This window comes from Salvelinus alpinus, chromosome 36, assembly GCF_045679555.1.
Source record: "Salvelinus alpinus chromosome 36, SLU_Salpinus.1, whole genome shotgun sequence".
NCBI lineage: Eukaryota > Metazoa > Chordata > Actinopteri > Salmoniformes > Salmonidae > Salvelinus > Salvelinus alpinus.
In genome coordinates this window covers 20,015,400-20,039,461 of record NC_092121.1, presented here as the reverse complement: position 1 = coordinate 20,039,461, position 24,062 = coordinate 20,015,400, and the positions used below count along the sequence as shown (strand labels likewise).

The window sequence follows — 24,062 nt, the reverse complement described above, 5'->3', positions numbered from 1 at the left end:
AGAACTCTATTACTAATGTATGTAAGGGTATTTACTAGAACTCTATTACTAATGTATGTAAGGGTATTTACTAGAACTCTATTACTAATGTATGTAAGGGTATTTACTAGAACTCTATTACTAATGTATGTAAGGGTATTTACTAGAACTCTATTACTAATGTATGTAAGGGTATTTACTAGAACTCTATTACTAATGTATGTAAGGGTATTTACTAGAACTCTATTACTAATGTATGTAAGGGTATTTACTAGAACTCTATTACTAATGTATGTAAGGGTATTTACTAGAACTCTATTACTAATGTATGTAAGGGTATTTACTAGAACTCTATTACTAATGTATGTAAGGGTATTTACTAGAACTCTATTACTAATGTATGTAAGGGTATTTACTAGAACTCTATTACTAATGTATGTAAGGGTATTTACTAGAACTCTATTACTAATGTATGTAAGGGTATTTACTAGAACTCTATTACTAATGTATGTAAGGGTATTTACTAGAACTCTATTACTAATGTATGTAAGGGTATTTACTAGAACTCTATTACTAATGTATGTAAGGGTATTTACTAGAACTCTATTACTAATGTATGTAAGGGTATTTACTAGAACTCTATTACTAATGTATGTAAGGGTATTTACTAGAACTCTATTACTAATGTATGTAAGGGTATTTACTAGAACTCTATTACTAATGTATGTAAGGGTATTTACTAGAACTCTATTACTAATGTATGTAAGGGTATTTACTAGAACTCTATTACTAATGTATGTAAGGGTATTTACTAGAACTCTATTACTAATGTATGTAAGGGTATTTACTAGAACTCTATTACTAATGTATGTAAGGGTATTTACTAGAACTCTATTACTAATGTATGTAAGGGTATTTACTAGAACTCTATTACTAATGTATGTAAGGGTATTTACTAGAACTCTATTACTAATGTATGTAAGGGTATTTACTAGAACTCTATTACTAATGTATGTAAGGGTATTTACTAGAACTCTATTACTAATGTATGTAAGGGTATTTACTAGAACTCTATTACTAATGTATGTAAGGGTATTTACTAGAACTCTATTACTAATGTATGTAAGGGTATTTACTAGAACTCTATTACTAATGTATGTAAGGGTATTTACTAGAACTCTATTACTAATGTATGTAAGGGTATTTACTAGAACTCTATTACTAATGTATGTAAGGGTATTTACTAGAACTCTATTACTAATGTATGTAAGGGTATTTACTAGAACTCTATTACTAATGTATGTAAGGGTATTTACTAGAACTCTATTACTAATGTATGTAAGGGTATTTACTAGAACTCTATTACTAATGTATGTAAGGGTATTTACTAGAACTCTATTACTAATGTATGTAAGGGTATTTACTAGAACTCTATTACTAATGTATTTAAGGGTATTTACTAGAACTCTATTACTAATGTATTTAAGGGTATTTACTAGAACTCTATTACTAATGTATGTAAGGGTATTTACTAGAACTCTATTACTAATGTATGTAAGGGTATTTACTAGAACTCTATTACTAATGTATTTAAGGGTATTTACTAGAACTCTATTACTAATGTATTTAAGGGAACAAAAACACGCTACGTGTTGCACTAGGCCTTTAGAAAAATGCCAAACAAATCCTTGACTCTGTCCAAGGAAGCAAACGATGCCAACCCACTGAATGAGAATTGTGCAAGTTACTTCACAATCTAATTTAAATGAGGCCTAACTGAATGATAAGGGTGAAGAAGTTGATTTTAATCTAGAACAACAATAGTGTAATGAGCTTATTTATCAGCATTGACGCCCATGTTAATAATTTGACTGCCTTGCAGGTTGATACAATTCTCTTTTACATTTCACTTTGTGCTTATGTTTGCTACACCTTGTGGGTTGATATGCATCTGATACATATGCTAAAGGGAACGCACGGCAACGTTCTCTAGCGGCTGCTGGTAGGCTGAAAGGCCAGGCGGTTCAAGTGTTAAAGGGATCGCATGCTAGCTGATACCATAGACTTCCAGTGATTATGCAAAAGCTAGTTAGCATTGGCTCGCAAAACTACCTCTAACTTCCTTCATACTGGACACAGAAACATAAAAATGGTATCCACAAGTTCATCTGAATCTGGGGAAGTAGATAAAGGGCATCATTGCCAAAATCCTGGAAGTATAACTTTAAGCGAATGTCAGAACTGAACTGTTGATTGTCATTGCTGAGACACCTCTGTGTTCCTCCCAGGTAACAGATTTTGGTTTTGCAAAGCGAGTGAAGGGCCGGACCTGGACGCTGTGTGGCACTCCGGAGTACCTGGCCCCCGAAATCATCCTTAGCAAAGTGAGTGGTCATCACCAAACCCCCGGCCTGCCGTCACACCTCGTATCCATAACAACACTGGGGTTTTTACCACAACATAGGGGTCATTACCATGACACAGCAAAGATCATGTCACTACAGCCACTCACAAACAACTCTGACCATGATTACAACCGCTGACTAGAGAAGAGCCTATGTATGACATGTTCCATTCTTCCTTTTTGTGCTTAGTTCTGCCTCTTTCCCTGGGACTCTAACACTCCTCTTTCTCTCTACACCCCCCCCCCCCCCCCTCAGGGTTATAATAAGGCGGTGGACTGGTGGGCTCTGGGCGTGCTGATTTATGAGATGGCTGCTGGCTATCCTCCCTTCTTCGCTGACCAGCCCATTCAGATCTATGAGAAGATTGTATCAGGGAAGGTGAGTACAGAGTACATCAGACAGAAACCCAGATTACACTCTTCCTTTAAGAGCTGCTTTCAGTACCAGTCAGATAAGGCAGTTCATTGTCACTTACCTCCAAACTAATTAGCTGTCTGTAGCTAGGTTTCCATCCAATTTGAAACAGATTTTCATGTGAGTATTCTAAAATATGCATAAAACAATATGCACTTTTTCCCACCAGAGATATTTCTATCAAATATACTTGTTGTGAATAAAAGGCTGTGCGTGATGATGTACTGCACATAGTAACTTTTATTTATATTTAAAAAAAAAAAAAAAAAATGTAACCCCCTTTTTCTCCCCAATTTCGTGGTATCCAATTGTTAGTAGTTACTGTCTTGTCTCATCGCTACAACTCCCATACGGGCTCAGGAGAGACGAATGTCGAGAGCCATGCGTCCTCCGAAACAACCCAACCAAGCCGCATTGCTTCTTGACACAGCGCACATCCAACCCAGAAGCCAGCCGCACCAATGTGTCGGAGGAAACACTGTACACCTAGTTACCTGGTCAGCGTGCACTGCGCCCGGCCTGCCACAGGAGTCGCTAGTGCGCGATGAGACAAGGATATCCCTACCGGCCAAACCCTCCCTAACCCGGATGACGCTGGGCCAATTGTCGCCCCATGGACCTCCCGGCTGCGACAGAGCCTGGGCTCGAACCCAGAGTCTCTGGTGGCACAGCTAGCACTGCGATGCAGTGCCTTAGACTGGAGGCCCAGCGCCACCCGGGAGGCCCTACATAGTAACTTTTGAGGTCAATTCCCTGTACAGAAATGGAAAAATCCATGTTAAATGGGTTTCCATCGAAATGATCAACTCTACTGATGGTTTTGTCACAAACTGTTGCGTTTATATAGCGAATGTGTGCTCTAGCCAACATCTCGCAGATACAGTGCAGGTAGGCTACCTACATTATGAGGTTATTATGGATAAGAGCAATATTATTTGGGGGTCAAACGGCAGTCAAGCATCGATCATCATGTCACCAGAATAAGACCCTCAATATTTATAGGAAAGGAGCATCAAGCTCACCACCTTCTACTTTCACCACCCTGTGAAGTTCATAACTTATTTCATCTGTAGCCTAATAACCTGCATGCTTTTCCGAGTCGAAGTGAGAGGACCACACAACATATCATTGCGTGACTCCAAGTTTACTTCAGTATGATGGTCATTATATCAATATTTGCGCATAAAGGCGTTTCCACTGCCATTTCACACATTCATTTTAGAGACCCAAAAGGATCCCACCATGTCGAACGAACAAATTGTCTGTTTGCATTTATAAAATTGTACCAGCATTTCCTGTTTCAATCATCCCAGTTGTGACTTCATGTGTCAGGTAATTCATCTGCATTAAATGGTTGGATGGAAACCTTGTCCTACTGTGCCTTGTCCTACTGTGCCTTTCCTGCTTTTGTTGCTATATTCACATTAGCAATACTCTCTTCTGACCCCTGACCTTGGTGTCTTCATACATACACAGCACTTTGTTAGGCTGAATTCTAGCTCACTTCTCCTGACCTGTTTTCCATGCCCCTCTACATAGATCATCATGACTCCACAGCCCCACTGTAAATATATTGTGGTGTCCACATGACCCACTGACCTCTCTCTGCAGTGAGCCACATACCTGTTCAAGAAGTTTCTCATAAGCTGTTCCTAGATCTGAGCCTATCTAGCCCCAATCTTAACCTTAATCATTAGGGGGGAAAGGCTAAACAGGCCCTGTCAGAGTCTATGGGCAATCTCTGATCTTCTGTAACTGAGTCATATTTGTTAGGGGAAATTAACATTTCTATAACGGATGACTTTAGATAGTTCCTTTCTGTTTTCTACTGAACACAACCTTGACGTGTCTCTTTCCCCAGGTGCGCTTTCCCTCCCACTTCAGCTCGGACCTGAAGGACCTGCTGAGGAACCTGCTCCAGGTGGACCTGACCAAGCGCTTCGGCAACCTGCGCAACGGAGTCAACGACATCAAGGGCCACAAGTGGTTCGCCACCACTGACTGGATTGCCATTTACCAGAGGAAGGTGAGAAGGCCTGCTTCCATGGCTCTTCTATTGTTTTCTGTATAGCCACTGGAGAGAGGCAGGTTTGGTTGCGACAGAGTGGGGTTAGGGAAAGGGAGGGATGGCTTAAGGGGTATGATTCACAGCTAATGCCATTTGGCTTGGTCTTGTTTGGAGACATGTTACACATGAATTACTCACATAGTCTTACAGAGTTGGAATGTGGTCCACTTGACTAATAACATGTTGTCCGTAACCAGTGAATGACCAGTGACTGTCAAACTGCATATGTCAGAAACTGAGGAGGAATGACACTGTAAAAGTTACAGAAGCAAGAATCTGAGTATTCTCTCTGTTTCAGGTGGAGGCACCGTTTATTCCCAAGTGCAAAGGCCCCGGTGACACCAGCAACTTTGACGACTATGAGGAAGAGGAAATCCGAGTCTCCTTCACAGAGAAATGTGGCAAGGAGTTTGCCGAGTTCTAGGCCCAACCAGGAGTAGCTGAAAGAGCCAGGGATGTAGAGAGAAAAGGCGGGAACAGAAGGAAATGGGAGGAGAGGTGATAAGCTGGACTGCTAACTTGCATTTTGTAATTACGACATCAACAATGTAACAACCCCACCCCCCAAATGAAGAGCGAGTGAAAAAGAACGAGAGAAAAGACCTGAAAGAGCCAGCAGTGTTGCCTTTTCTGATTGTTTCTCACCTTGTTACTTATCCATGTCCTGTTTTCCCTCTTGTGTTTATGGCAGGGTAGAAGGGGCAGGGGCTAACCACCTCTCTTCAGTTGGTTTGTATCTTGGCAGAGGTGTAGTGACACATTTTGAGTCATTGCAGGCAGGTTGAGGCATCGCTGTTCTGGTACTGAATCTAGGCTCCTCCTGAGTGGGTCCTCTCTACAAGCTTCTCAATGAATGAGGGCATCTCATTGTTGTTTTGTAATTGTCAACCCACTCCTATCTTGTTACCCCAATCTCCCCCCTCTGTCTCTCCATCCTGACTCTGTCCAAGCAATACCAAGTCCAACAGACGTGCCTATCATAATGCCAACTGGTTGCAAAACCGTGTCGAAAGCATTGGTGCAGAGCTTTGGCTATTGGTGGCATCAGCCCTTGTGCCCTTTCTAGTTGAAAGCTTGACACTCTCTGCACACGCCTTCTGTCCGCTCGTTGTGGCATGATTATTGGTTTCAGAGGATTCTCTCATCGCTTGCAGTTCAAGCAGTGCTGACCACTTTTTAATCAGAGAAACAATGATTTATCTCTTCATTTAGGTCTTACTACCTTTTTTTTCGGGACCTGTGAAATTGTGTACATGAGCATTTCTAATGTTAATTAAGTCTGTCTTTTCCTCTTCAACTGAATTTATTAGAGCATTTTAAAACCCTTTGAGGATCATTGTGTCCTCAAGTCAATCTGTGCTTGTGTGTTAGTATTGAAGGGTGGGTTAAAAAGCAGTGACTAACATAATGATCACACACTCTTCTCTGACTAGTGTTTATTTAATTCATAGCACATTTATACATGTATGTTGATATATTATAGAAAAACGTGAATATCCATCTTTTTTTCCAAAGTTGTCTCTTAGCTGTGAAACCGAAATGAAGATTTCAGAAATAAACAAACAAGTATGAATTCTGCCAAATTCGCAAAAGTAAGGACATTGCTTACGCAAACATATTTGTCAGTTAACTATGAAGGTGGTGGTTTTTAATGCGCAGGAAAAAGTAGCAAAATGATGCATGTTATTTTTGTACAATATCACTTTTAAAAGAAAAGATGTGAAAGAACGTAAAGCTCTGGTCGTGGTGAGGTATCTGAAATTGTTCAAACTGACTCTCACCTGCCCCTTTTGTAGGATGGATCAAGGCCCGCTTTTTATCTGCCCCGAAATCATGTTGTCATTTCGTTCAGTTAGATGTGAACGGTTAATGCTGATTTAATCATGTTAATTCACCAGCTCTGTTCAACCTGCTGCTGGCCTGTTTACTCCTACATCCCCTGAAATCATAATCTTCAAATGGACACTCACAATGTATGACTGTTGGAATTCAGGATGTAAATTTGTCAAATTATTTTCCATTTTCTCATGAGAAAAAATGTATAACAATCTGATTCATAGATTTTGAAAAGCTATTCTGTGATTATTTTATTTGCAATGTCATATTTTTGGATGCCAGACAATTGTAGCCCAAATCTCACCAATGGCTGGTTTGTAGACAGGTGTGATGACGCAACACATTGACATGGTTTAGTTGATTTTCAACAAGGCTTTGTTTTCCCACAAGCTTTTATTTGGGGTAATAAGGTTATATTAATTTCCTATGTAAACACTAAATGTTGTGATTCGGACCCCCACCAGCCTTCATTAGGCACCACACCTTATGCACCTCTTGCAAATGCATTTCTTGTGTTTAATAATATACAGTATTTATCCTTCAATCAGTTTTGTCATTAAGTCTATTGTAGTGTGGCTTATTTCTACTGAATGTACACAAAATCAAATTTTTGAAAATGATTCTTTGGCCGTCCTAGAGGTTGCAGCTGAATGTCTGGAGCGGTCTGGTAAGAAGGCTACTTTACAGAAGAAAATAAACGTGTATCGAGTGGAGATACAGACTTCCAAACTTGTGCTCTATGAAGAGATGTTATGTATTTTAAATCACGATTCTTGCATGACGAAAAACAACAAATGCAAGATGTCCAAGACCTATGACATGTTTTAATGACTATTTGAGATTTGCATCCATTCATATACCACAACCAACTGATAGTTTCATTGTTTTGCATCCCTCTGGTCTTTCTAAGCATCATTAGTAGTAAGGGAGGGTCAGTGCCAGCTACAGGTATTCAGTCACCTTCCACTGCCTTGCTAGGACCCTTTGAAGCACACCTCACTTCTCGAATCATGTCTATATTTAAAATGTTTTTTTTTAAAGAAATGTGATAATGTAAGCCTAAATTGGGACTAGAAAGTTGGTCCATTGTTCAGAAAGATTTTTACCATTTGGTCCTGCAAACATTTAAGGTTTTGTGCTGGAAAAGTCACTCAGTGATTAGAGTGGTGGGACAAGCTCCATGAACCACTGATGTGACAGCTTTTAAAAATGTTATTTGGCTTTCCTGACCCATGACCTCATGTCTATGAAATGTTTGTTCCTGTTTCTACTGACCGCCTCCCACTCCCCCGGCATCATTATAACCCTATCAGCTTTTCTGTGTTCATCTTTTCACTCTGTTTGATTGCCTTTGTTAGAATTCTAGTTTTACATACTCTTCATATTGAACGTCTCCATTTTTTACATCATGGAGAAAACGTTGCTTTAATTTTCATATTTTCTAAGTGTATTTTCAACAAACATTTGAATCTTTTTCCTTCCCGATTTGGGTACGGTGATGGTGTAGTCTATTGTACCCCCCCGGGAAACAATACTGTATATCTGCCTTTGACAGTCTTATCTTACCTTCTGGAGAACTTGACCGATACCCTTAGGACACAACGAGTATGCTTAAAAAAAATAAAGTAATATTTTGCAACATGTATCATTCCAATAAAGTTTTACTTGTTAAAATTAAAGTTGTATGAGTACATTTTGTAGATTATACAGACTGTTTTGCTAACAATGTGTGTGTATGTTGGCAGAAAATGTATTGCTGTTTGTACAGTACATCTGGTTGTTTGTAGGAACATCTTGGTGGAGGGGATGCCATGATGAACAAATAATGCAAGGAGCTGATTTCAACCTGTGTGTGTGCCTACACCTATACAAATAATGTATGTCAATCTGTCTTTCTCAGGGGCCTTCCAGATGAGTGTTCAGCCTCTGGCCATCTATCCAGAAAATGTCAGATGGGATGAGGATGAAGGAGAATAGCTTCACTGATAAGATGGCTCCTGGCTATGTGTCTGGACTGGAGCCAGCTACCGCCATGGTAATAACAGCAGGTCCTCATCCATCTGCATCGTGTAGGCCTACAGTGCTATCACATACAATATCACATCCTGGTGGAAAAGTGGGTTTATTTTTCCAGACTCACCCATTGTATATTATATGAAGCGTATATATTTTTTTACTCAAATGTATTATAAGTATTAAATGTTTTGTTTTTAAAGTGATGATAAATGAACACTTGGGCGCCTCGTTAGGACTAACTTCGAAATACCACCTTAAATTTCTCCTGTAGAGCTTGATTCTATCTCCAGTGGGTCACCTTAAAAGCGCACAACAACGCAAGCGTACAGCGAGGTTTCAATTTTTTTCTCTAAAGCCGGACTCGGGCCGCGGATCGCAACAAGGTTGACGCACCGAGGCAAAAACGAACGAACGACCCCAACCAGGAGAATGTCTGAACCCATGTACCGCGATTGGATTTTGGACACTATTGACTCACTGCGGTCGCGAAAAGCCAGACCAGACCTTGAAAGAATTTGTCGAATGGTCCGGAGACGACATGGATCAGCGCCAGAACAAACCAGCGAGGAACTCGAGAAACTGATCCAAGAGCAAACAGTCTTGAAAGTTAACTACAAGGGCTCGATTTCCTATCGAAATGCAGCCAAAGTAGTCAGAAGAAGCAGGAAAAAGGATGATCACACGACCAAAATAACTGCCGTGGAAGAAGCTAACCACTCCGATTTGAGCAACGGGGACAGCGCGCTCGGTCCCATTGACCAGGATGAGACGGAGCATTTGGAGGTAACGCAAGGCAGCCTGTTTCAGTGACCCCGTGCCGTGACACACCGTCCATCTTCCCCAGAGAAGATAACAGACCCACGTCCTCACTATTATAATGAGTAGGCAGGCATATGGTGTAACTGGGGAAATGGTGTTGTAGAGCGGGATTCTCTATTCAGGGAGGGGTGGCGTGATGAATGCAAGTGCACCGAAACAAACTGCCGCAGACGGGGAGCGGCTGTAGCTACCTCGCGCGACCGAGGTGGAAAAATAGCCTACCAATAACAATGGAAGCTGCGCTTGCAATAATACAAAAAAGAGGTTGTGAGTTTGTCCGGGCTGTTTGCTCTACAGCTTTAATCGACAAAAAAACTTGCTCGATTGCCAGAATTGGCAACAACCACAGCCTAAAGCCGAAGGCTCTTTTCAAGCCCAAACTCAGCTTTTCAGTGAAGGGGGGCCGAAGCTAAAGTCATACCTCGGATGTGCGTGACCGAATGGGGGACAGTGTGCTCGGGTTATTTCACTAAGGGGGTGACGGTCGATGTATTCATAAGTAACACGCCGCTAGATATGAAATCACGTTATTTAATGGGTTTCACGAGCGTCTGTCGCAGGAAAAAATGACCCAAAGTCAAAGTAGCCCCACTGAAGGTATTGCTGCTATAGAGGGAGCTTCGTGGTTAAAAATTGGTCACATCCGACTAGATTCGGGAGCGCTCTATCTGACTGAAGTGGGAAGTCTTTCGTGCGACTCCTCCAATGCGCACTTTTGTATTAAAATGGGAGAAAAGGGTGACGTTGTCCACGCTCTGTTCTTGTAGCGTATTCTTTATCCACAAGAAAAAGTAGCAGATTGCGTCAAGTATTATCCTTTGTGCCAATATATCTCATTAAAACTATCTTTGACAGATCCAAAGAGCATATTCTGCATATCCCAATAATGGATCTCATGATTAACCGTCAAAATATTTGTATGGTAGCTAGGCCTATTCTTCAATAAAATAACTTTAATGTCTGACTCAAGCGCCTCTGATGTGCGGGGCGGGCTCTGCTGAGTTGAGCGCTCGTACTCGCGCCTCCGCTAGTTGTAGCTTTAGACCGCACAAAGGCTGAAGAAGCTAATTTCTGCGTTTATATACAGTCATCGACGACAAAGCGAGTGCAATAAACCGTGTGCATATGTGAATAACACTTATAAACTTATATGTGGCCCATATTAAGCTATATTGGAATGAATAATTGTGATTGGAATACCGAACATAATGTGGGCGAATAGCGCAGCTGTAGTTCCGAACAGAGTGAACATCCTGTGTGCTCAACGGGGACAAGGCCTCCAATGGCAATTATTGTCGACAGCGGTCATATGAAGACTGGTTATTGCGACATCTGTATGAGCGTGGTTTTATGTCATGTCTCCTATAATCAGGAGTCGACTCGCGCTAATGCACACTATGTGCGCTGAAACACATTTTCAACCCGCTGATTACAGTTTATGGCACGCTCGTGAGTTTCTCCTAGTTGTGTTCAAAATCGGCCAATGAATGTTTGTCTGACTGCTGCTCTAGCTCTAGCGAAAAGAAGAAAATGTGTAGGTATCATGGCTCAGTTTACATGATATTCAGTTTAAATGAAATTATTTGAATAATGTTTATTTAAGTAAAGAATGCCATTATACACTTCTATTCAATCATTAACTTACAGTACAAAGGGGGGGCACTCTCTCCCCAATAGTTCCCTCCCCCTCCAGTAGCCTGCTGTCCCTTCCCCCTCCCTTGCCTGAGTAGGCTATGTTGCTTCTCCTGCTGTACTTCTCACTACAGCAGAGCTGTTGTTGTCCTAGTTGATCTAAACGGGTCAATACTTAAGGATGTAGACTAGCCTATAGCTATTGTGCTGTCAATCAGATTGACACTCCCACTGTATTGTTCATTTATGAAAAATGATCTGAATTAATATTCTCTGTGGCTATTGAGAATATCAATTGTCCTTCTGTTACTCTCAAGCATGTTATTAGTACATTAGGCACCTGACTAATGTCACTGATGTAGTAACCAACTGATCTTTCTTTTTCACATTATAAAGTGGTGTGGATCATTTTGGGGGAGTATGATATGAATGTTTTCACACACAAAAAAAAGCTCAACGGATGGGGAATCTTTTCAAATTCTTATGTTGCAATGGCTGTGTTCCAGAATGAGGTGCCAGTGTCAATGGAGACAGACAACACCATGGAAGAGGAGGAAGAACAGGAGGGGGCTGATGAAGATGGCCATGAGGGCTCCTCTCCCTCTCCTGGGGGTGAGGATGCTGTGCAGGGGGGTTCTGGTGCTGCCCACCCCTACTCTGCCCCCTGCTCCCCCAGCAGCTCTCGCCCTGGCCACAGCCCTGTGTCTGACCGCCCCTCTACCTGCAAGACCAGTAAGAGGTCCAGCCCTCTATCCCCCTCTAGTCCCCTGGCCCTCAGGCAGAATGACTGTGTGTGTGACTCTGCCTTCTGCCTTGCTGACCATGGACCCTCAGGGATGCAGAGAAACACAGGAACTGGTTAGTATGCTGTGTGTATAAGTGTAGCCGATGTGGAATGGCTAGCTAGTTAGCTGTACAGCCCAGTGGTGACATCACCCGCTCTGAGACCTAGAAGTAGCCTAGTTGTTTCCCTTGCTCTGCACTGGCCATGGTGTCTGTGGAGCAATGGGTAACAGCTTTGTGAGTGCATTGTGGTGTTGGGAACAGAAGATTGCTGGTTCAAGCCCAGTGAGGGACAGACATAATCTATCATGTTACACATGTTTTGGAGAAAACACTAACATATAATTGTGCTTGCTGTAGTATCTTAATGGTGGGTAGAGACCATGTTTTAGGAGTAGGTTTGCATTGTATTGACTAGCAATGAGTTACAGTATAGTGAGTGAGTAAGCATCCAATGCCAGGAGACAGTTTCAAGCTGATGTGTGTGTTTATGCCCATGTATGACTGGGCATCTCTCGCTCTCGCTCTCTCTCTCCCCCCTCTCCCCCGCTCCTCTCTTTCTTTCTTTCTTTCTCTCTCCCCCTCTTTCTCTTTCTCTCGCCCCCTATTTCTCTCCCCTCCCCCCCTTCTCTTTCTCTCCTTCAGGGGCTTTAAAGACGATAGTACAGCCACCGGGGACCTGTCCATGGGTTCAGAAGAGCTTGGTGAAGAGAGAGGATGGGGTGAGGATGGAGGAGAGAGGCCTCACTTCAGACCAACTGGTTCCTGACTGTGTGGATGAGACCATGAAGGGTTCTGACAGACAGCCCAAGACGTTGGCTTTTCCCTCTGACGACTGTGGGTTTTCTCCTCTATTCTATGTCCGTCTCTCATATTAGTTTCTCAATTTTCTATTTGCATCGTGTTCCCAGTGAGGATGTTTAGGATATCAGAGACACTGTGTTTACCGGCCACTGTATCTATTACAGGTGTTAAATACAAGAAGGGGATGGACGTTGCCTCTTACGTGATGGCTCAAGACGATGTCAAGAACGATGTGAAAAACAGAGAAATGTGAGTCTCTTAATGTATTTGACACCAGCTTGTACCCAGGGGACACTCACTGCATCCTTGATAGAGCTTTGGTGCACTAAGTTCCTTATTACATGTTAGTTACACTGTTGTTAACCCTCCCACCCCAAAATACACCCCCCACCCAACTACATAATTTTTTTTCAATTTAACCTTTGTTTAACTAGGCAAGTCAGTTAAGAACAAATTCTTATTTACAATGACGGCCTAGGAACAGTGGGTTAAATGCCTTGTTCAGGGACAGAACGACAGATTTTGACCTTGTCAGCTCGGTGATTCGATCTAGCAACCTTTCGGTTACTGGCCCAAATGCTCTTAACCACTAGGCTACCTGCCGCCCCATATACCTATCCCTTATCCCTCAACCACCACGCCTTAAGTCTACCTTTTCCTCCTCTCCTCCGCCGTTAACTCACTTCAATGTAGACATCATACAGACATAATCAATGTGCATCCATATCTCCAAGGGACACAAACAGCCTCAAATAGCACCGTCAAACGAAACAGCGTCAACAAAAGGACACATTTCTTATATTTTGTCTGCAGTGTCTCACGCCATCTCCCCCATCCTCTACCCCACAGCTCTGTGAAGAAGGAGACGCTGAGGCAGAACTTATTGCTGTGGAGCGTGGCGGACGTGGCCACCTACATCTCTGCTGCAGGCTTTCCAGAGCAGGCTGTAGCTTTCAGAACACAGGTCAGTGCAGTCCCTCAAACTGCCACATGGGGGGTATCTGTACACTCAGAAAACCGCTCAGGCAGAGTCCCTGTCCAGAGACAGCCTCTACCTAGCCAGAGACAGCCCCCAGGCATTCCTGGAGATGTGAAAGTGTTGGGTATATTATAATCAATATGGTGAACAGTCCATGTAGCCTATCAGTAGGCAAGGTGAAGATTTGACCTTATTACATTACAGTGCCACCTATCCAATTCTTAGTGATCTGTTTGAAGTGAAGTTCCTATGGGCTAGTGCAGTGACACTTTAATGGCAGCCTGTGGGATGTCCACACAGACCCGTGGCCCCCGACCTCCTGTTGATTTCTAAAAGTGTCCATCTTGTAAAATTTATTTGAGTATCCCTGGGCTGGTGGTTGTTTCTTGACCTGGGTAAATGGCTTCTGCAAATAATAAGTTAAATGATATGAAAGCATACATTAAATATATACATGACATGTGCATTACTTTCATTAAAATATATGAAAGTGCTCATCCATAAACCAAAGCAACAGATCCTGTACCCCCTAGACTAGGAGGCATTTGCTTTGATGTAACTAGTTCACACCCCAATCCACATTTAGATGTTAGTTCAATCACTCCATCTGTTCTCCGCCCGCAACAGGAAATTGATGGAAAGTCCTTGCTCCTGATGCAGCGCAGTGACGTGTTAACTGGCCTGTCCATCAGACTTGGGCCCGCCCTAAAGATCTACGAGCGCCACGTGAAGATGCTGCAGAGGACCCACTTCCTGGATGAGGAGGATGATCTCTGACCACGGTTGGGGGGAACAGAACAACACACTCCTCTGAGGAGCAGATGTATTCATACAGTATACACACATACTGTGTTCACTGGATCTCTAGAACCTTCTGTAACCATTCAAGGAGGCTTGGGGAAAAGGACACTGTGGTCGTGACTTGGGCCTTGACAGTGATTATCAACATGTGTACGTGGGCTTCCATTCCACCTCTGTGTGGTACTGCTGTCACCTGACCCATTCTGGTGGTATTGCTTTTATAGGATCCCTCTCTAAACTCATATAGGAATGTTAGGATCCTGCCTAAGGACGCTATAGAAGTCAAGTGGAGGTCTGCCTGTTCTGTAAGGGGAGGTCTGCCTGTTCTGTAAGGGGAGGTCTGCCTGTTCTGTAAGGGGAGGTCTGCCTGTTCTGTAAGGGGAGGTCTGCCTGTTCTGTAAGGGGAGGTCTGCCTGTTCTGTAAGGGGAGGTCTGCCTGTTCTGTAAGGGGAGGTCTGCCTGTGCTGTAAGGGGAGGTCTGCCTGTGCTGTAAGGGGAGGTCTGCCTGTGCTGTAAGGGGAGGGCTGCCTGTTCTGTAAGGGGAGGGCTGCCTGTTCTGTAAGGGGAGGGCTGCCTGTTCTGTAAGGGGAGGGCTGCCTGTTCTGTAAGGGGAGGGCTGCCTGTTCTGTAAGGGGAGGGCTGCCTGTTCTGTAAGGGGAGGGCTGCCTGTTCTGTAAGGGGAGGTCTGCCTGTTCTGTAAGGGGAGGTCTGCCTGTTCTGTAAGGGGAGGGCAGCCAGTGAGAAAGACTTTCTCTGGATTCCTCAGACTCTACACTTGGCTACCCCTGGAGCCTACTTTAAAAGACTGGTTTCTGTGCTCCCTGAGTCAGTTCCACAAGAAAAGAATAACATGTATACTTGGAATATCTGTTCCAGCAAATATGGTTCTTACATTTCTTCATTGTTTACTCAGACAGTATTTTTTTAAAGACGTCATATGGTACCCTGCATTTATCTAGAAACTCAACGTTGTTTTTCTTTTGATGATGATGACAATGTGAACTGATTTAATTTGAGAATGTACAGTATGAATTTGTTGATTCATCAAGGTCAGTGATGTTGTCAATCTCTCATTATACCAGCAAAGAAAATGGAGCTTAGTCTCCAGGTGTTCTCATGGCTTCACCAGTACTGACCTAGGTTTTATTACTGTTGTTATCTGTTTCACTAACATTTTGAAATAGCAATATGTAGTACCTGCTAAACTAAGGCAACATAATATGTCATTTGTATGGTTGTCCTCTGCATTCCTCTTCCCTTCATTTATGTTCACGTCATTTCTAAACATTTTAGATTAATCTAATTTAATCTACTGTGGATGAACCTAGATTTCATCTACAAAATGAAAACCGTATGAAGCAGAATTCTAGTTGAAATGGGCTGGCAGACCAGATGTGACCAATGTTTCTGCCTGCTTCAGCTTGAGGAGAGAGAAACAACTGAATTCTGTTCTTCTTTTTTTTAAAGGGAAAATTAACCAACCCAAAAATTAACTTCATAACTTTAGGAAGTGTCATTGTAGCACTAATACGTTTTCTTTGTTTACAACCTCAACACAGCAACATACAATTCCCCACGACATGGTAGACATCTTGATCAAATTCAACATTGTTATCTGAGAGGATTACAATGAGGTCTCTTAATTTTGCCTTGTGGCTTCTGCTTTTGAAACAACGTCACATTCCATATTTCCATCTGTTACGTGTTTGATGTCACACTGTTAATTGCTATGTTGGCCCTGTTTCCAGTGGGGAAAATAAAGTTATTGTCTTTTCCACTCTCTTGTAGTGTGATATTTATTATCTCTTTGTATATAATAAGCGGTAAGACGAATATGTCAATGGGTTAGTGTTAATGGCTGAAACCCAACCATCACACAGTGTGAATGCTGTTAGATTAAATTTACTTGAAACAATGACACGTTCAATCTTGACTCAAACGACAAGCTATAACATGCAACAAATAATACAAAACCAAACAGAACAGTTTAGTCGACAGTTAAGTCACCACTTTAGTAAAACACGTGTATTTTTTTCCATTAATTTGTGCCTCCACACATTGACATGTACAGTAGATACCGGTAGTACACATTACATCAGATTAAGACTCATCTGCATTTAAGTCATCAAAAGGGGTTTTCAACTCCCCAAAACCAGTCACAGTGTAGTTGAACTATTCCAACGACTCCTTCCAACCTACCCAGTCAGAAGCAACAGCTGTATACTGCAGTGGGGCTGAAAGGGGTGAAGTTATGTGTGGGACCAGCCCCTCTCTGACTAAAGGATGAAGGGCAGTATAGGGGAGCGCAGGGTGGGGTAGTCACGGAACTCCTTGCGGTAGTTTCGGTGTTTTCCCCTGGCCCACACCGTCATCAGGACAAAGCCCACGATAGTGAAGAAAGCCACTGGCAAGCACTGGGTCATCACTGTGAAGCCCATCCACGACCCCAGCTGCAGAGGACCAGATACACTGTTACACACTCCTACATATTATACATGTAGTACCACAGGAGGCTGGTGAGAGGAGGACGGATTACAATAATGGCTGGAATGGACTAAATTGAATGGTATCAAACACAAGGAAACCATGTGTTGATCTGTTTGATACGTTCCATTTATTCCGTTCCAGCCATTACTATGAGCATGTCCTCCCCAATTAAGGTGGCACCAGCCACCTGTGTGCAGTACACACCAACTCATCACTGTAGTACTGTTACATCTTTTGATACCCATTGGCCAGAAGGTGGCAGCATCACTATATCTCCAAGTGAAACACTGAATTTCAAAGTGTTTCCAGTTTAAAACGTGCAAATACAAATATTTCAATCAACTCACCATTCTTTACTAGAAAGCCTCACCTCGTATGTATAGTTGGGACAAGACACCAACGCGAAGATCCAGGTGAATGGATTCTTAGTTGGGTGTGGGATCTTCTTGACCTTCGAACCTGGGATAATATGAGAAAGAATGGAGAAAAAGAGGGTAACATGGGGGCTCCTGTAAAGCAGTGCTCGTCAATTAATCAGTCAATCAAATGTATTTATTAAAGCTCTTTTCACATCATCAGTTGTCACAAAGTATACAAATACCTAGCCTAAAACCCCAAAGAGCAAGCAATGCAGAAGCACAGTGGCTAGGAAAAACTCCCTAGAATGGAAGGAACCTAGGAACGTTGTGTGCTAACTTTCAAAGTACATATCTGATAATGGACTGCACTGCATGAATAAGATAAGCAAGAGCCTATAGGAGCTCACCTGGACATTTGAGGTTGCGTAGAGTGATGTTGATGGAGAAGTTGCCGACCTGACAGAACTGAGGATGAGGAAAACACAAAAACATGACAAAGGGCTCAATATGCCACAACTCTAACCAAAAACAAAAGAAAACCTGGTGACATTTCCTGGTGAAACTTTACATTAAGTTGCTCTTATACTTACCTAATAACAATGTGATAACTCTAGTAACGCCATTAAGATATTATTGTTACTCTGCTGGGAATTGCGATCTAAATTGCACTGATGTTAATGACGTTATTATTGTGTAACCTCGTCCCCAGACTGAACGTGTCAGGTGGTGAGACTATTATTTGTGCCTAATGGGCCTACTGTGTAGCCTCAACTCCACTACAAAGAAACAACTCAATTATTATATTACAACATTAGGTATTAAACGAAATATATTCTTCATTACACTAACTAAAGCATACTTACTAAGAATATAATGAGTGCTGTCTTCACTTGCTGTTGCCCATAGTCTGTAAACACACAAGTAGGTGTGATGTATCATGGGAAAGGACATTGAAAGTCATTAGGGATTATGGAAAGATCCATCTGCATTCTGTAACATCCTGGCAACCAGCAGACAGAGTAGAGATGACCATCTGTATTTTGTAACATCCTGGCAACCAGCAGACAGATTAGAGATGACCATCTGTATTCTGTAACATCCTGGCAACCAGCAGACAGAGTAGAGATGACCATCTGCATTCTGTAACATTCTGGCAACCAGCAGACATAGTAGAGATGACCATCTGTATTCTGTAACATCCTGGCAACCAGCAGACAGAGTAGAGATGAGTGTGCATTAGATGGGTTAGATGTGAGTGACATCACCTCAGGGTAGACAGGACTTACAGGGCGGTGTATAGAGGGGGTGGTTGATGTAGTAGGCCATCCATGCTGCGAAACACCAGTAATAACTGCAGTTCTGGAAAAGAAGCAAGACCAGTTTTTGTACAAGTCATCAGAATAATAACACATTAATTAGAAAATCTGTTTACCCCTGAGAATAAGTTTAAAAACGATGTCACATGAAAGTAAACCATTAAATAAAAGGGAAAAAAATACTGCTATTATAAGATATCATTGGATCAAACTGGATCACAGATCCTCTTTAGAATCAGATTGGAGATTCCCTTATTCAATCTTCTCACCTTGAAGATGTTTCTCAGTGGCATGGTACCATGGGAGATTCGGTGGATGAACAGCGTCTCAAGGATTCTCTTCACATAGTGGAAGGAGTGACACATGCAGGCCAAACTGCAGCGGGAGGGGAAAAGTGATCATAGTATAGATTACGTCTTATTATCATCACATATTTAGCTTTGATTACTACATCATTCACTCACTGGTCTCTATGACAGTTCGAGATGGCTGTCATGCTTCTCTGATGCAGCACACACATTATCTTCACTGTCAACACCATCACCGGTCAACCAGACCTAATTATGTCACTGTAATCATCACTTGGAGAGTGTGAGGTACAGTGACAGAGATAGAATAGATCCTTGAAAATGCAGTAATTTGACACTCACTGTACAACCCAGTGCTTGCTGCTGCTAAAGTCATACTTTGGGGCATAGATGAAAGGCAGGCGGAAGTAGAACATCAAGTAGATGAGCAGTGGTCCGTAACACTCTGATAGGAAGACCTGAGAAGGGGGGAAGACATAAAGGTGAGACATGTAGGTGCTGATTGGATCGGTAGGTTGTACCAGCTTCATATTGCGTTCTGATTGACTGGATGGAAGTTTTATTATATTGCTTTTACCTATCCGATCATTTAAAATCTACCGGAGTGCCAAGGGAGGAGGGAAAGTAGATGATTTGTAATTGAGCATTAGAGAAAACAAGTGAGCATGTAACACAAGCATTCCCCTAGAGATATGGCAGCTTAGCTGACAGTCAGTTTGTGATGAAACAGATCTCTGAATCAACACCTCTGGCATGGGTCCAGGCCCAGCACGAGTGACTGATCGCTACTGTTGATCTCAGGCTGCAAGGAGTACACTGGACCCCGCTACCCCCCAACACTGGCATCACCCTATTCCACTGGGGGTTCAGAGACAGGTGGATGAGGGGTGAGAGGATTGAGGATATGGAGCGTGGTTAAAGCATGTGGTTGGTTGTGGAGAATGGTTGAGGAGGCTGTGGCAATGGAGGGTGAAAAGGAGGTCAGGTGGATAAACACCTGTGGGGGAAATAGGGCCATGAGATTATGTGTCCTAGGACAGAGGATACAGGAGCTAGGAGGTGATAGAAAACCGAACCAGAGGACAGTGAATCTATCTGTCAGTGGGGTGTATATTTATATGCAAGGCTATAGTTGATTAATTGAGGGAGTGTGGCTGTGTATATTTAAATGCAGTATAGACATGTCAAGATATGCAGTATAATGTGTGTGTGTGGTGTGTGCGCGCGTTTGTGTGTGATTGTGCGCATGAGTGCATTCGTGTGTGTGTGCACTTGTGGGTGATTGAGTGTGTGTGTTTGTGGGCATGCATATGTGCGTGCGTGCATTAACACGTGTGTGTGTGTGTGTGTGTTTGCATGTGCTTACAGTGCCCCAGGCGATCTGGGCACCCAGGTCAGAGAAGTAGAAGCTGGCCGTGGTTCCAACAGGAAGTGTCTGCAAGACGTCCTCATCCTTCAGACACTTACCCTCTGTGGAGCAAGACAGAGCACAATGCTGTAGTCAGCCATGACATTGTGGACCATTTCACAGAAGATAAGACCTTTATACGGTTTTGGTATAGCAATTTCTAGCACTCATTTGAGTCTGTGTAGGTAGTTGAGGCATCATGCATGGGAGGTGTGGGGCTTACTAGGATCCAGGCGTAAGGACTGTCTGGCTGGGTACCACTGGGGATCTGACAAGAAGACAGAAGTTCATTAAGCTTATAATAGCCTCCATTTCAAGGCTTCCTTCCAGTAGCCGAATGATTAACGAGACTTGGAAAGATGGCATTGCGAGACTAACCTCATAATTATCATGACATATTGTATATGGATCATACATATCTACACTCTTAGAAAAAAGCATTCCAGAAGGGTTCTTCGGCTGTCCCCATAGGAGAAACCTTTTGGGTTTCATCCATGTAGAACCCTCTGTGGAAAGGGTTCTACATGGAACCGAAACGGTTCTACTTGGAACCAAAATAGTTCTACCTGGAACTAACCGGGGTTCTTCAAAGGGTTCTCCTATGGGTACGGCCGAAGAACCCTTTTAGGTTCTAGAAAGCACCTTTTGTTCTAAGAGTGCAGAGCAGGGATGGACAACTGTCCCCCCCTTTTGAAGGCCCTCGGAACAATTTTCCTCTCCACCCCATGACAAAATGAGTAGAATTGCATGAAATGAATTATACAATTGCAAAATCTTCTCACCGCCACATGGAAAAATGTGTATAATATCAGCGAACTTGCTTTAAAACTGCAACATTTCTGTTACGCCCCATGGTAAAATGTGTAGAATTGCAAAAATTAACTCTAAAACTTTAATATTTTCTCTCCGCTGTCAAGAGCAACTGCGGCCCCTCTTGATGAGTTCAGATTTTTTGTGGCCCCCACCCCCATCAAAGTTGCCCATCCCTGGTGTAGAGTAGATCATGTTACAAAAATGTTTTACATTTCATGTTGTTACATCACTGACTGAAAGTTAATCTGGATAAGAGCGTCCGCTAAATGACTACATTTTAACTGGACTTTGTCATATACTCACTTGATTTGTGGAACAAAGCCTTAATATCCAAAATAGTAGAAGTTGGCTCAACCTGTTCAGAAAGACAATCAATCATCCATAGGCAAACATACTGCTAGTGCTACTGCCATGGGTCTAATAAATGTATCCAAGATAGATTTATTGACTAAAGTTTGATATTTGTTTTCAAGTTGTGAAATTAGTACCATACCACATACTGTACATATGTTATAACACGAACATATGTATTCCCACTGCTAAGACAGCCAAGGCAAATTATAGAAGCCTACAGTTACAGGAAACTACATCTGTTCTCATAATAAATATCTTGAAGAAATTGTGAGACTATGATGCAGCATTTCAACTGTAATTAATTATCATTGCAACACAAATGTTCACATTCATAAAAGCCACTAAACACATGGTGCTTGCTGTTGGCTTCAAGACACCCACTGGCTTCAGGACACTGAGCTGACACATAACTCATAACTCGCCCAGAAGATTCCTATAAGATCAGGGGGAATTTTCACCTCCTAACTGCAACACAACCTCTGTAGAATCAGCCATAGCGTCTGTGAACTGTAAATTAGCCGGCTGTCCGGTCAAAGGGATGACTCTGTAACTTCTTGAGCTAAAGCTAACAAGTGTCTTCTGACTTCAGACAGTATCATGGCTTTTACTAGGACTGTAATTAGACCTCAACTGATGATTTCAAACTTTTAAATGTAATTTTGCTCAGTGTACAGTATCAAATACAATATTGAACGTGCACAGTGACTGATGAGACACAGTGACACAGCCAGCCAGCCACACACACACACACACACACACACACACACACACACACACACACACACACACACACACACACACACACACACACACACACACACACACACACACACACACACACACACACACACACACACACACACACACACTTACTTTGTCCAAGAGTAGTAGCTTCTCCTTTGTCTTTGCATCCACGATTTCTACCTCAAAGTAAACAATCCTTTTGGCCTTTTTGGGTGGTTTAGGTCTTGGTCTTGGGGCTGAACTTTTCTTTTCTTGCCCAGTTGCCTTCGCCTCTAAAGCCAGTGTATCCATGACTCCTTTTGAACTACGACCTCAATGTGCCTCCGCACTAAAATGAGGTCCCTCCAATGGTTTGCAAAAACCCAGTTAGTGTTCTCTACTTGTATCAGATTAGAAGCTGTAGTCTAACACTGCTATGTCCTCTGCGACTGTTTTTCTTACTATCTGTACCCTCCAAATAGCCTTCCAGAATGGGAAACGACTATGTCACCGTAAACAGCCTTTTCCTGTGTGAGGGTGTGAGAAAGAGGTAAAGAAAGCAAGAGGGTGGGAGAGAGAGAGAGAGAGAGAGGTTGCCTGTGAGATGTTCATAGAATGAGAGGGGGTTAAACGTCAGTAACCCACCACCTCCTCACCTGAAGAGAGGCCTCCCACTAGTTACTGGACCCCCTCCACACCCACAAACGTACTGAAGGCGAAACCCGAGACGCCCAAGACATAATCCGTAGCGCGCACGTCGCAAGGCTAAATATAAGAAGCCCGATTTGCTCTGCTCTGTTCTGCAGTAGCTCAGTAACCTTGGTCAGCCACACACAACCCTGCTCAGAAACAGATCCCTCTCTGCTCTCAGAAGAGACACATCTCTGCTGAGCTCTGCTCCTCACTCCGTCACACTGTCTCACACCGACCCCCCTATAGGCCTTATCCATGTGGACAGCCAGGCCTCTGCATACCGACACTTGCCCCTCCCCCAGGCCACCTGTGCCATTTTTTTCTACCACTCTGACCTCGAGAACGAACAAAAACCAAAACAAACAAATGTTTATTTTAGAGTGTGTGTATTCTCCCAATACCATGAACAAACATTAAGGCCTAATACTGTCCTATCATTTTCCAATGGAGTGAGAGCTGTCAGCTGTAGTGCTCTCAGAGCTGTGAGGTGCTGGCTGTCAGTTGGGGGGCTTGGAGATGTTGCCCAAGATATCCTTCAGACAGGGATCATGTCCTTCAGATTTGACTAAAAGGAGCATCTCAACACACACAGGCAGCAGATCTGTATTCTATATTTACAATCAGGTTGGGCCACCGAGCAACATACATCAGACAGGAGCACAAAGTGGTACAAGAACACAGTAAGCTTTTCTGATCTGCATGGATTAAGATGTTGTGATATATTAGCTGAGTAGCTCAGCGGTCTAAGGCACGGCATCTCAGTGCTAGAGGCATCACTACAGACCCTGGTTCGATTTCAGGCTGTATCACAACCGGCCGTGATTGGGAGTCCCATAGGGTGGCACACAATTGGCCCAGCGTCATCCGGGTTAGGGTTTGGCCGGGGTAGGCTGTCATTGTAAATAAGAATTTGTTCTTAACTGACTTGCTTAGTTAAATAAAGGTTAAATAAAAACGTTTTAAAAATCTGCTGTCATGTTAACAAGGATTTGTTCAAAGGGGGCTGCTGATTTTGTTGATTATGTGCAGAAAATCAGTCTCTGTGTTGGAGTGGACAGGAGTTAG

The 24,062-nt window shown here is 42.8% G+C and overlaps 3 protein-coding genes across 6 annotated transcripts in view; 2 read left to right on the top strand and 1 right to left on the bottom strand.

The window, feature by feature from the left end:
- LOC139565304 (cAMP-dependent protein kinase catalytic subunit alpha) overlaps positions 1 to 8,381 on the top strand; it is a 28,097-nt gene extending 19,716 nt beyond the window's left edge. Inside the window, exons 7-10 of one of the 2 annotated variants that reach the window (XM_071385517.1) lie at positions 2,268 to 2,363; positions 2,640 to 2,762; positions 4,660 to 4,824; positions 5,165 to 8,381. In XM_071385517.1, coding sequence (XP_071241618.1) covers positions 2,268 to 2,363; positions 2,640 to 2,762; positions 4,660 to 4,824; positions 5,165 to 5,290 — 510 coding nt within the window. In that variant the 3' untranslated portion in view covers positions 5,291 to 8,381. The remainder of the gene's footprint in view (positions 1 to 2,267; positions 2,364 to 2,639; positions 2,763 to 4,659; positions 4,825 to 5,164) is intronic. The other variant, XM_071385518.1, reaches the window with a different exon arrangement.
- A 645-nt stretch (positions 8,382 to 9,026) lies between these two features.
- On the top strand, positions 9,027 to 14,652 carry LOC139565029 (sterile alpha motif domain-containing protein 1-like). The gene is made up of 6 exons (XM_071385035.1): positions 9,027 to 9,501; positions 11,676 to 12,027; positions 12,598 to 12,789; positions 12,921 to 13,005; positions 13,606 to 13,720; positions 14,363 to 14,652. Exons 1-6 carry the CDS (start codon positions 9,148 to 9,150, stop codon positions 14,510 to 14,512), a joined length of 1,248 nt encoding a protein of 415 aa, XP_071241136.1. The 5' UTR covers positions 9,027 to 9,147; the 3' UTR covers positions 14,513 to 14,652.
- Positions 14,653 to 16,517: 1,865 nt separating this feature from the next.
- Positions 16,518 to 22,757, bottom strand: LOC139565030 (very-long-chain enoyl-CoA reductase-like). Of its 3 annotated transcripts, none has more exons than XM_071385036.1 (11): positions 22,455 to 22,757; positions 21,531 to 21,582; positions 20,638 to 20,682; positions 20,373 to 20,476; positions 19,349 to 19,464; positions 18,968 to 19,073; positions 18,669 to 18,741; positions 18,246 to 18,289; positions 17,790 to 17,847; positions 17,394 to 17,482; positions 16,518 to 16,986 (listed from the first exon to the last, which is right to left on the bottom strand). In XM_071385036.1, exons 1-11 carry the CDS (start codon positions 22,614 to 22,616, stop codon positions 16,813 to 16,815), a joined length of 1,023 nt encoding a protein of 340 aa, XP_071241137.1. In that variant the 5' UTR covers positions 22,617 to 22,757; the 3' UTR covers positions 16,518 to 16,812. The 3 variants fall into 3 exon arrangements, with proteins under 3 accessions (XP_071241137.1, XP_071241138.1, XP_071241139.1); XM_071385037.1 differs by having other exon boundaries at positions 19,385 to 19,464; XM_071385038.1 differs by having other exon boundaries at positions 16,831 to 16,986; positions 17,371 to 17,482.
- Positions 22,758 to 24,062: the final 1,305 nt, after the last annotated feature.

Bases quoted from the DNA above. Each gene is read 5' to 3' on its own strand.
- LOC139565029 (XM_071385035.1), top strand. From the start codon at position 9,148: ATGTCTGAACCCATGTACCGCGATTGGATTTTGGACACTATTGACTCA. The intron at 12,790-12,920 runs GTGGGTTTTCTC...TATCTATTACAG, and splicing joins GGCTTTTCCCTCTGACGACT to GTGTTAAATACAAGAAGGGG. The intron at 13,006-13,605 runs GTGAGTCTCTTA...TCTACCCCACAG, and splicing joins GATGTGAAAAACAGAGAAAT to CTCTGTGAAGAAGGAGACGC.
- LOC139565030 (XM_071385036.1), bottom strand. From the start codon at position 22,616: ATGGATACACTGGCTTTAGAGGCGAAGGCAACTGGGCAAGAAAAGAAA. The intron at 17,848-18,245 runs GTAAGTATGCTT...CCTCATCCTCAG, and splicing joins CAGCACTCATTATATTCTTA to TTCTGTCAGGTCGGCAACTT. The intron at 16,987-17,393 runs GTGAGGCTTTCT...GGTCCTCTGCAG, and splicing joins GTCCCAACTATACATACGAG to CTGGGGTCGTGGATGGGCTT.